This window comes from Chiloscyllium plagiosum, unplaced genomic scaffold, assembly GCF_037043375.1.
Source record: "Chiloscyllium plagiosum isolate Xiang-an unplaced genomic scaffold, Cpla_swu_hap1 HiC_scaffold_27, whole genome shotgun sequence".
Lineage (NCBI taxonomy): Eukaryota > Metazoa > Chordata > Chondrichthyes > Orectolobiformes > Hemiscylliidae > Chiloscyllium > Chiloscyllium plagiosum.
The window spans coordinates 71,523,675-71,537,004 of NW_028270165.1; the positions used below are offsets into that span (position 1 = coordinate 71,523,675).

The 13,330-nt window shown below is 43.4% G+C and overlaps 1 gene segment (V, D, J or C); it reads right to left on the minus strand.

Moving 5' to 3' along the window:
- Window positions 1–2,154: 2,154 nt before the first annotated feature.
- Window positions 2,155–2,628, minus strand: LOC122543666 (T cell receptor alpha variable 26-2-like). The segment is given in 2 exon segments: window positions 2,155–2,506; window positions 2,615–2,628. Coding segments are annotated over 2 exon segments (366 nt in total).
- Window positions 2,629–13,330: the final 10,702 nt, after the last annotated feature.

Sequence of the window (13,330 nt, forward strand, 5' to 3'; positions counted from 1 at the left end):
CAAGCCTCTGACAGTGAAAGGTGCTCACGGTCTGGCAGGTCATTCCTCCTTCAGCCGACGGCGTCAATATTTATCCCAGGTTCACACTGCCATCTAGTTGCATGAAAAAATAATTGCGACATCCACATCCTCGCACCAATTACACCTCAAGCGATACTGCTCAACGAAAGCAGATACGTCCTCCTGCCCAGAAGAAATCTGCATTTCAATTTCTTTTGAAGCATCCAACGATTTCAGAACATGTTCCTCCGGCATTGTAATCAAAGCTTTATTCCTCAAGGCCATTTTTGATGAATGAAGCAGTAGAATCGAATGCTGCTTTTGCTGCATTTACTGGGCAGATATATTATAATCGCAATTATTTAACTTTACTTTGTCTTATTGTAAATGTAACTCCTATAACTATATCAGATGCACTGCAGGTTGTCAAGTAAATGGCTCATGGCCACATTGTTCTGGACAATTAGAGGAAGGTGTCAGCATTGTGAGCCACTCCCATACAGGATTGCCAAATGATTTAAAAGGGAAGAAAACACAAATTGGTAAAGTCTCCAACATCTGAAAGGGAATGTTGTAAGAGCAGAGGTACATGACAACGTGGGAACCAAATCCTGATACGTTTACAGATGACACAAATATAAATGGTAAGTGTTGATGATTCAGAGTCCATAAGAAGACCAGGTTATCACCTGCTCCAGTGAGTGTGACAAATGCGTACTCTGATGAGATCTCTTGTAATTTTGCAGCACCAAGAAATGAGTAATTTATGAGTTAGTGGAATACCAAATCATGAATTTCCAGGAAGCATCCCACAGATGATGGCATTGTGGCTCAGTTGTTCGGACTGCTGCCAAACAGCAGCAAACACCCAGGTTCTATTTCAGCTTCAGGTGTCAGTCTGCACATTTTCCCTGCGTCTGCGTCAGTTTCCTGCAGGGGTTCTGGAATCCTCCAACAATCCAAACGTGTAGCTGAATTAGCCAGAGGAGGAGATGCAGGGATAGTTTGGATGTGTTTTCCTTCAGAGACTCGATGGTTCCAATACCCTGCTGCCATTCTGTCCGGATTCTATGTTTAGAGTGCTAAAACTTTTCTTTTCAATTTGTGAGATGTGGGCATCGCTGGTTTGCCAGTATTTATTGCCCATTCCTAGTATGTTTTAAGGATTTTGTAGCGAGCTGCCGTCTTGAAATGCTGCAGTCACGTGCTGTCTGTATACGCATAATGCCATTGGGCAGGGATTTCCAGGATTTTCAATAAACGACAGTGATGGAACGCTGATATATTTCCGCGTTAAGATGGTGATTGGCTTCGACGGGAACTTGAAAGTGGTAGTGTTCCCATATATCTCCTGGCCCTGGAAGTGTTTGTGGGTTGGGAAGGTACTTTCGAACGATCGTTGGTAAACATCTGCAGTGAAACTTGCAGGTAATGAACACTGAGTGGCGGTAGTGGAGGGAGTGGAAGCCTGTGGATGCTGTTCAAATCAAATGGACTGTTTTTTCTTGGTTGGTTTCAAGATTCTTGAGTATTGTTGGGGCTGCACACAGTCAGGCAGGTATAGAGTATGCCATCAAATTCCTAAATTGTACCTTGTAAATGTGGGCACTCCTTGGGCAGTCAGGAAGTACGTTACTCGCCACAATAATCCGAGCCTCTGACCTGCTCTTGTACCCATTCCGTTTATGTGGTGAGTCATGTTAAGTTATTTGTCATTAAATCCCCTAGGGTGTTGACACTAGGGCACCCAGTGATGATAACATCATTTTAAAGGAAAATCTATCATATTTTCTTCATGTTTCCTTTTATTGTGATTTAAGATGACCTTTCACCTCTGCACATCATGCTTGTTATTTTTCACTTGCTTCCAGTTCTTCTTCAACAGGTTCCCAACATACTGCCCACTGCAAGTATTATTAAAGTATCTCTATACTTTCCTTTCTCTCTATCATTTTTCTGATTTGCAAATATACACTTCCTTCACCCCCATCCGTATATCCAATTGTCTTCACTGCTGACCATCTTTAACTTTAGCTGCTCCACACTTTCTGATGTATTTTGTTCGCATCTCCCATATCTCGGCTTTTGGGGCACAGAATTAGTAACAAAGATACTTCAAAATCAACATATTGGAGCTCCCAATCTATGCAGGTTTTAGTACACGCTGTCAAGCTGCTGGTGACACTGTGCCTTCATTGCACAGAGGTAGGTAGCGGTGTCATTAATTCTGGTGTCTTTGACAGTCAGGGTACTGGTTTTGTAATCTCCACTGATTGAAGCGGTGATCCTCTTAGGCTGATCATCATCACTTTTAGCCATCACCAGATACTGGGGTGGCTGATCAGGGAGCTGTCTATACCAATGCACGTTGGTAGTTGTTCTTGCAAAAGAGCAATTCATGGACACAATGCCCATTTCACGAACAACCATCCAACGGGGGAGTTGCTTCACTTCACCTTCTCCGGTCACCTCCGTGGCCATCAGAGTGGAAAACATCAGGAGGATTCTGAAAATTTGGAACATTATCAAATTGCAAGAACAGTGGTGAAAGAAATTGTGCACGTATCTCTAGTGAGGAATCAGAGAGAAATTTTATTTTTATAAGAGTACATACCTGGAATAATGCATGCTTTATGTCTAACTCAGAACCGCCTTCCTGTTAAAGTTGCAGAAGAAGCTGAGTCTTGCTTTTTGTTTCTGTAATACGCCTCTCATACTCACAGTTGCTCACAATGTCTGGAAGGTCACTCCTCCTCCAGCCCTCAATTTCAATATTGAGCACAGATTCGCACTGCCCTCTAGTGGCCTCTACACGTAATTGAACAACTCACTCATTATCGTTCACTGGATACTGCTTAATGAAAACAGGTCTGCCCTCCTTCCCGGTAGAACATGTGAACAGGTGAGATCCTGCATTTCAAATTCGTTTGCAATATCCAATGATTTCCGAATGTGTTCCTCCTGCATTGTAACCAAAGCTTTCTTCCACACAGCGATTACTCTCAGAGAAATGTCCCCACATTCATCCTGAAATACCGGTGTGTCCTTGAAATTGTGTGAATCCTCAAACTGATTACACTATGTTTCTGGTAGGTATCATGTGCGAATCCATGATGAAAGGTAGCATCACCTTCATCTACCAGAGAAGGGGGAGCAGGAGGAAATTAGAAACTTTTGGCCAATATCATTGCTGAATGCAGACTACAAGATCCTGTCTGAGGTCATCGCCAAAGAGGTCAGCGAGATCCACCCTGCCATACCAGGTAGAATGATTTAAGGGTGTCTCAGTCCCCTCAGGGATGCAAACGGAGGACATGGGGTTGGATAACTCGCTCACCAGCCCGGACCAGGAGAAGGCCAATGACGGGATGGATATCGTACACCGACATGCAAGACGTGCTCTCCAAAAATTGATTTCAGGAGGGAATCTGCAAACGGATCTGACTGCTCTGCACCAACATTGTCAGTTACGTCTCAGACAATGGGTGGGAATCAGAAAGCCTCCTGATCAGATCCACTGTCAGGCAGGGCTGTCCCCACTCTCTGGTCTTGCTCGTGTGTTGTATACAGCCCTTTGCTGAGTACCCCAGGAAGAATGTGAGCCTGAGAGGGGTGACTATTGCAGGCAGCGGAGGCCAGCAGGTCAAAGCCTCCCTGTACACGGATGGTGTTTCGTTTCAACTCTCTCTGGAGCCAAGGTAAATCGAGGCAAGAATGGAGGCCATGTTCTTTGGGAATTGGGCCGCCTGATCTTTCGTTCCCTTCAGCGTCAGGACAGATAACCGGAAAGTGCTCAGAGTATGCACAAAATGTTGAGGGGAGCGCAGCACCAAAATTAAGCAGGAACTGGTCTTTTGGGAACACTGCGCCCTCGATATTGTGGGTAAAAACCTGGCCATCAGGCCTGAGGTATCCTCTCTGTTGTTGGACATGGTGCATGTCTGGCCCATTCCCTGAACCTGCTCCGTTTCAGACAACCCAGCCATTTTCCACTTCATCTGCAAGCCTAAGATAGATCGGGTCTGGAGGGACCCCACGTACAAAACTCTGGATAAGGGGTGTAGATACTTACCCAACGTTGCCCTCATCCTGGGAGCCACTTTTGTGTGTGACTGCATCAAGCAGTGCGTCGATCCTCGGTACGTAGACACCAAGTGTCAATATGCACTGAGGTTCTGCCTGTCCCCAGTGTTGTGAATGATGTGCCTGGCCTCATAACTGCAGAATTCTCCAAGTCGACGGACCATCCTGTATCATCTGCCCTGCATCAAGAAATGTGCAAAGCGAAACACCTTTGACAACCAGACTATCAGGAAGTGGTCAGCACAAAGCATCCTCGAGACACTGACAGAAAGGTGGATCCTGTCCGGTGGTTCCCTGAGCAGATGCTCACAGTAATTTCGCAAAATGCCTCCTCACCAGAACTTCCTCACAATTACCAAGATATCGCTGGTCTGGTGGCGAGAAGGGCCCGAACTCAGATCCTCCATGCACACCCAGTCAGCCCTGCACCAGCGCACACTGCCTTTGAAGCGAATGTGAGGGATTAGACTGTCAGACAATTCCTTCTGGAATGTGCCTTTGCAAAGGGAGTCTGGAGGAAGTCCAATTATTTGTGTCAAGGGTCGTCTCGAGCAGCTGTGTGACGCAGGGACGCACACCGAAGGACCGTCAGGTCGGTGAAAGATGCTCGTTGATCTGCCCGAAATTTGTTGATGTTCCTGAACAAGGATTTGGCCCCCATTGAGTATTGCAAACTGGCACATCCCAAAGGTCACTTACATGGTCAGGGACGCACTAAAGCTTGGGGCAACTGCTGCAATGGGGAAAGAACACTGTCTGAGGTCTTTCTGCTGAAGGTAAATGGGGGTCTATTCTGTTATAGGATCCTGCTCGTGCCTAAAGTATTAGTATATATTAGTATTGGATGAGTAAGACAAGTGTTGGTTTTCTGGATAGATTCTAAGTTTAATTTCTTTCGTTTTTGTTATTTGATGAGAAACTGTATAGAACTGAACTGCTTTTGTGAGAATGCATACAGATAGATTTTTAATGAATAAATTACATTTTTGAAATGAAAAAAATGTATATTTATTTCTGTTAGGCGTAACATTCCCATAGGAAGATCGACGTTGATAGCTCATTACAGTGAATCACTTTGTTGGGATCTGTCAGAAATCACTCTCCTCCACCTCTCTCTCACACACACACGCACACTTCATTCATCTCCATCTTCTACTGGGTGCAATGAATTCTTTATGCTGGTGTCTATAAGAAAGTGAAATCAGACGAATTTGGAGTAGAGTTGGAGTCATGGTTAGTGTGGAAACTGGAAGGGTGTAGGGTAAGAGTGTCAGAATAAGGCTATTTTGTCCATCGAATCTGTTCTGCCATTTGATCATGGCTAATATGTTTCTCAAATCCATTCTTCTGCCTTCTCCCTGCAAGCCTGGATTCCCTTATTAACTAAGAATCTATCTATATCTCTCTTAAATACATTCAATGAGTTGGTCTCCACTACCTCTGCAGCAATGAATTCGACAGATTCTCAACCCTCTGGTTGAAGAAATTCCTTCTCATTTCAGGTCTAACGGGTCACTCTATTCAGTTTCTCAGTATTCTGCAAGTTTCAATCAGATTTCCCCATCCTTCCAAACTTCATCAAGAACAGACTCAGAGACTTCAACCACCTCTAACATGACAAGCTATTCATCCTGGGATCTTTATTGGAAACTTTCTCTGAATCACCTCCAAGACCAGCACACCCTTCCTTAGAAGTCAGGTACAAAAATGCTCACAACATTTAAAATGTTGTCTGACCATAGCCTACACAGCCTCAGTCATGCATCCCTACTCTTGCATTCTGATGCTCTCAAAATGAATGCTGATATTTCATTTGCCTTCGGAACTGCCAACTCATAGAGTCATTCAGTACTGAAACAGTCACTTCAGCTGTGCTGAACACACATCCCAATCTGACCTAGTCTCACTTATGTGCTTCTAAGCTTAATATTTATGCTTGTGTGTGTGTGTGTGTGTGTGTGTGCACGCATCTCTGTGTGTTTTATATTCATATGCTTGTGTGTGAGAATCTTTGTGCTTCTATCCGTGTGTTTCTGTCTATCTGTGCGTGTACCTGCATGAGCATGTGTTTCTATGTGTGTCTATCTTTGTGCGTTTCTGTCTGTATACTCATTTCTGCACTCAATGTGGGAAACGTAGATGGAGGTTGCTCTCTTCTGCCTGAAATGGCATAATGTCACCACCTGCTGGCGGATCGACGCTACTGCACGAGCGATAAATTTTTAATAAGGCATTTTTGTGAGGGATCCTCTTGGGAATTTTCTTGTTGGTTACATTCTGATTTACGGGGAATGGAGTTAACTCTAAGGTCCATGGATTAAAAATAAGGAGGCATAATGTAAAACAGAGATTAGTGGAAGCCATTCTGAGGCAGCTGAATTAATGGCATCATTTTTGGCTCTTTGCAGAGCGAGGGAGATCGAGGTATAGAAATGTGATAGTTACAGGAGATTCAGTCGTAAGGGAATAGATGGGTGTTTTTGTGGGTGGAAACAAGAGTCCAGAATGGTGTGCTGGCTGACTGGTGCTGGGATGCTCGATGTCTCAGAGCAGTTGCAGGACATTCTGGAGGGGAAGGGCAAGTAATCAGTAGTCGTGGTACGCCTTGGTATGAACAACATAGGAAAAAAACTAAGATGAGATTCCAAAAGCAGAATGTATAGAACTAGGAAAAAAGTTGAAATACAGTACCTCAAAGGTACTCACCTCAGGATTACTACCAATGTAATGACGGAGTCAAAATCGAAAAGCAGGATGTATATGATGAACACCTGGCTTAAAAGATTGTGTAAGGAGGAAGTTGTCAGATTGGCCGGGCATTGGGACCGGTTCTGAGGGAGTTGGGACCTGCACAAACTAAAATGATAACACTTGGACTGATGTTTTGGGGGTTTAATTGGTTAGACTAGTTGAGGAGGGTTTAAACTCGTGTGACAAGGGAATGGGTACCAGAGGAGTAGAGCAGCAAATGGAGAAAGTAAGGAAGATTTAGAAGCATAACAAATATGACTAAGGAAAAGAACAGGAAAGGTAACGCTGCTGAAAAGACCAGGGGAGGTGGTCTGAAATCCATATATTTCAACGTGAGAAACATAAGTGGAAGGAATAGGGCCTGTCAAAGCAGGAAGTTGGAAGTTGTGTGTGGAATCTGTGGAGATGAGAGTGGTGTTAAACTGTGGTGCTTCACTCAAGAACACGGGAATATTGTAGAGGAGAAGGCTGAGAGACGTGCAATTAGGCTTGAAACGATTGAGGTTAGTAAGGAGGAGATGTTATCAATTGTAGAAGGTGTGAAACTAGATAGGTCCCCTGCGCCTGAAGGGATTTTTCCGAGAATTCTCTAGGAAGCTAGGGGGAGATGGCGGAGCCTGTGGCCTTCATCTTTGATTCGACATTATCTACAGGTTTCAGGCCAGACGAGTGGAGGATTGCAAATGTTGTGCACTTGTTCAAGAAGGACAGTTGCGATGACATAGCTAATCGTAGACCAGTGAGCCTTATTTCTGTTGTAGGGAAAGGTTTGGAAAGGTTTATAAGAGATAGGATTTATAATCACCCTGCCAGCAACAATTTGACTGGAAAGAGTCAACATGTATTCATCAAGGGCAGGTTGTATCGCACAAATCTCATTGAGTTTTTTTTGAGAAGGTGACCAAGTATGTGGATGAGGGTAGGGCAGTTGATGTGTTGTACATGGCATTCAGTAAAGCTGTTGATACGTTTCCACATGATACGCTATTGGAGAAAATGCGGAGACATGGGAAGGAAGGTGATTTAGCAGTTTGGATTAGAAACTGGCTTTCTGTAAGAAGGCAACGAGTGGTGGTTGATGGAAAATATTCTGCCTGGAGTCCAGTTACTAGTGGTATGCCTCAAGGATCTGTTTTGGGACATTTTATAAACGACGTGAACGCAGGCATAGGTGGATGAGTTAGTATGTTTGCAGATGATACTAAAGTCAGTGGAGTGGTGGGTAGTGTGGAACAATGTTGCAGGTTGCAAGGAAACTTGGATAAACTGCAGAATTGGTCTGAAAAGTGGAAAATGGAGTTCAATGCAGACAAATGTTAGGTGACTCACTTTGGGAAGAATAAAAGGAAGGCAGAATATTGGTTCAAAGGAAAGATTCTTGGTAGCGTGGATGTGCAGATTGGTATTGAAAAGCAAAAGGTATTGTGTGCCTTAAAAAGCATTAAGGTAGATAGGTCCTCAGGACCCGGTGGGATTTACCGCAGAATATTCAGGGAGGCAAATGAACAACATGCTGCTGCATTGACAGACATCCTTGTATGCTCTTTGGACACAGGTATGATCCCAGAGGACTGCAGAATAGACAATGTTGTCCCATTGTTTAAACATAGAACAGGGATAATTTAGGAAATTACACGCCTACGAGCTTCACATCAGTGGTAGGGAAATTATTGGAAAACATTATCAGCGATAAGATCTTTACGTATTCAGGACCAATTGGTCTGAATCGTGATAAATAGCACGGTTTTGTGCAGAGGAGGTTGGGACTCACTAACTTGCTTGATTATTTTGAGAAGGTAATGAAGATAACTAATGAGAGAAATGCAGTTGATGTGGTCTACATGGACTTAATTAAAGCTTTTCTCAAGGTCCCTCATGGCAGGCTGGTGCAAAAGGTAAAGTCACATTGCAATAAGGTGAGCTGGTAAGATGAATACAGAACTGGCTTAGTCATAGGAGACAGAGAGTAGCGGCAGAAGGATGTTTTTCGGAATAGAGACTTGTGGCGAGTGGGGTTGCACATGGATCAATGCTCTTTCCTCTGCTGATCGCGGTCTACATAAATGACTTGTAAGAAAACGTGACTGGTCGAACAAGTAACTTTGAGGACCATACGAAGATTGGTTGGAGTTGCAGATAGTAAAGAGGGCTCTCAGAGAATATATCAGAATATAAATCATTTGGAGGCATGGACAGTAAAAAGGCAGATTGAGTTTTATTTGGACAGATGTGAGGCGATGAATTTTGAAAGGTCAAGTACAGGTGGAAATTTAAAAGTGAATGGCAGAACTTGTAGGAGTCTTGATATGCTCAGGAATCTGTGTGTGCAGGTCCACAGATCACTGACGGTGGTAGTTCAGGAAGATAAGGGAGCAAAAAAAGGCCTATGGCGTGCTTGCCTTCATTGGAAATGGCATTGAATATAAGGATAGAAAGATATGCTGCAACGTTATGGAACCTCAGTAAGGCCACGCTTGAAACCTTGATAAAGTTTTGGTCGCACACTACTGGAAAAATGAGACCGCAGAGGAGAGGGTGCAGAAAAGGTTTACAATGATGTTGCCTGGTAAGGGGGAGTTTTTTCTAAAAGCATTTTGGGGCATAAGACAAGCTTCCGGCCAGAGCTTCGTCCTGTGATGGACAGTAGTTGGGATAAGTGGAGATCCTACACTACACAACCAAGGGTACAGAGCACTTGCAAGCGCTTACCACAGGATAAAAACGAAGCCCAAGAGGGTGGAAAGGAGGTGAAAGGCCTCGGTTGTTTCCATAATCGTAAAGTGAGACTCCTAAAGACACAGTGCGAGATCATTAAAGAAAGGAACTGTGGGAAAAGATGTGGTAAAATAAGCTAAGCGACTGGCGTCAGTGAAGGTCGTAAAAGAGACCCCAAGAAGAGCCAGGGAGCTGCAGGAGAGTGCACAGTCTCGTCGGGGTTGGGTGTAGAGTTAGTACCTGATCTCTCCAAATAATTTACCTCTATTATGAAGGTAACACAGGAAAAACAGGCGGAGAAGGTCAAGAAGTTATAATTTCGAGAGTTATAGGATCTAACCAGTCGCTGGTGGTAAGGAATGAGCGAATATGCCCTCTTTCTGATCTGTTCCTCTTTCTGATCTGTGTAATTTGTGGGATAGATGGACAGACATTTAGCATTAACCTGTGTAAAGTCAGGATGGAGTGCCAACTTAAGTCTGGGGAAGTTACAGTGGGAGTGATTGACAGAGTGTCAGTTCCAGGAATTCAGTTTGTCTTGGGAATGATTTGGCAGGATGCAAGATAGGGGAGTGACACCTCTTGCTGTGGGGAAGCTCAATAAACAACAAGAAACTGAGGATTTAAAACATAAATAGCCTGGTATTTTGTCAGACTGCGTGGTCACCACATCCTACTATCATAAGTCACAGCACGAAGCGAAAAGTAAAGTGAATAGTGAAGGAGAAGAGGTTCAGTTAGTAGATACACTTATGACTTAATGGTGCTGGGGAACAAAAACAGAACTGGCAGAGAGACACACAGAAGTATTCAGTCCGGACAGGCTCAGAGACTTGCAAAAGCATGACAAGACAATAAAAGATGTATTTTTGTTTGCTTACTCTGAAAAGCAGGCCTTGAATATTCCAGGTTATTATCTGAAAGATAGAATCCGAAGAAGGAAATAGAGACGACGGCAGGTTAGTGCAGAGAGGAAGTGGGCTAAGGTGCATCAGATTGTGTTGTCGGTAGCATACAGACAGGAGGTCATACGCGTAACACATGAACTACCCATAGGCGGTCACATGGGATCCGAAAGTTACAGGCTAAAGTACAAAAACATTGCTATTGGACTTGAAAGCGCAAGAATGTGATTAACTTTTGATGTACGTGTCATACATGCCAACTGGTATTTAAGTCAAAGGCAGTAATAAAGCCACAACTGTGTTGCCAATTCTCCTTTCACGCGGGTTATAATTAATTGTCTATGACCGTGCCCGAGTAGTAAATGAACCAGTACTTGTTCACCATAATAGATGTGTCTACCAGATTTCTGAAGGCAATTCCATAATGGAGTTTCAAGGGGAAATGGGTAGTAAAGGAGTTAGTAGCTTTCTTCACACGGTATGGTCTACCCAGAGAGATTCCGTCGGACCAAGGGTCAAATTTTACTGCCAGGCTGATTAAAGAGGTTATGGATAGCTGAGGTATACAGCACTTTAAATCCAGTGTGGATCATCCTGAATCCCAGCGACCTTTAGAAAGTTGTCATCAGACCTTGAAGACCATGTTGAGAACATACTTTTAGGATTACCCGAATGATTGGGATAAAGGCAGCCCATTGGTATTGTTTACCATTAGAAATGCCCCAAACGAATCGACTCAGTTTACTCCCTTTGAGTGAATATTCGGTCCTAAAGTGAGAGGCCCTTTGAAATTAATGAAATAAAAATTGACAGGACCAAAGTCGGAGTTCTTGCACTTAGATTAGGTATCGGAGGTGAGGGAGAGATTAAACTGAGGAGATGAGTTAGGTAAACAGCACCTGGAGAGGGCACAGTATAGAATGAAGCAGGTGGCAGATAAAAGCTCGGAGACACTAAAGTTTTCCTGAGAGGATAACGTATTAGTACTGTCACCAGTGATAGGAGATCCCTTCAAAGCCAGGTCTAGTGGTCCCTATCAAATTGAGAAAAAGTTGACTCAGGCGAACTATTGAGTAAAGATGCCAGATAGAAAGAGAGACATACTGCGTTTGTCATGTGAACATGTTTAAACCGTATTACACTGGAGAGAAAGAATTAGAGAAAAGGTGTTAGTTACTGTCCACCAGAGGGAGGAATCAAATCCAGACGATATGGGTTTTAAAGTGCCTCAAAATACATTAAAAGATGAAGACGTCTTTCGGGCGTGGGATGGGTTAGCAAGCTATCTGTCTCAGGAGCATAGTATGCAGTTCAAAAATATGTTACTGCAGCACACAGACATATGTAAGAATCAGATGGGGCGGACTAATGCTATTGTACATGAAGTAGACATAGGAAATACTGCTCCAATAAAACAACACCCCTATCAGCTTAATCCTTTCAAAACCAGACAGGTCCAGAAGGGGGTGGAGGCCATGCTCGATGAGAACATCATCGAACCAAGCCAAAGCGAGAGGAGTTCGCTGATCCTCTTATTTCCCAATCCGGATGGGACTCAAAAGTTCTGCGTGGATTATCAGAAGGTCAACATTATTACAAATTCGGACTCATATCCAATTCCAAGATTGGAGGATACCATCGAGAAAGTCGGACAAGCCAGTTACATCACCAAGTTGGACATAACGCGTGATTACTGGAAGGTACCTTTGTCAGGGTTGGCGAAAGCAATTTCTGCGTTAGTAACCACAAATGGGCTAGATCAGTTTAAAGTAACGCCTTGTGGAATGAAGAACGGGCCCGCCATATTCTAAAGACTCATGAAGAGAGTTGTGGCTGGGTGAACAAACTGTGTAGTCCATTTGGACCATGTAGAGAACTTTAATAAGTCCTGGAAAGATCACATGGTACAGCTGACGGAGCTCTTGGAACGATTATGAGAGGCAGAAGTGGTAATGAACGTAAATAAAATGGAATTCCTAAAAGCAGAGGTGACGATCTTGGGACATGACATCGGCCATGGAAGGATGACCCCAAGGAATGCAAAGACGAAGACCTCGAAAAGTTTCCACGACCAGCCTCGAAGAAAGAGGTGCTTCGATTCTTGGGCACAGCGGATTCAATCAGACGTTTGTTGCAAACTTCAGCAGCGTAGTGGCACCGTTAACTGATTTGCTCAAGAAGAACACAAGGTTTCGGAGGACAGAACTATTCCAGGAGGCTGTCGACCATTTGAAATCGCTATTAAACACCAAACCAGTTATGGCTTCACCAAACTTTTCAAAATCTTTTAAACTCAGCATCAATTCTAGTGACGTTGGTGTTGGAGCGGTACTCCAGCAAGAACATGCGGTTGGGATTCAACTGCCAGTTGGCTACTTTTCGAAGGAGATCAACATCCACCAGAAGAAATGCGCCAGAATCGAAAAGGAACTATTGGGTTTGCTACTGGTTTTCCAACATTTTAATGTGTATTTCATGATCAATGTGTCCGAGACAGTTGTGTACACTGACCACTATTTGCTTCCATTCTTAGAACGTATTAAATATTAGATAATGAGACTATTTCATTGGAGTCAGATGTAACAGCCATTTAATTAAAAAATCATACATTTTCCTAGTCAGAAGAACGTCATCACCGATGCGTTGTCATGGAGTTTATATGAGATTTTTCTTCATTTAATGTTTTATATGTATGCAGATATAGGGGAAGAAGTTAAAGTGAACTTATATTAAAGTTACCTGTATGTTAGGGTAATGTGTTTAGAAAGTAAAAAAAAGAAGCCGTCTTTTCATTATGATAGTTCATTATAATAGTTCATTTTCTCTTAAGTGGGGAGTTGTGATGAAGATATGGGTGTACTTTAGGAGAGTTAAAA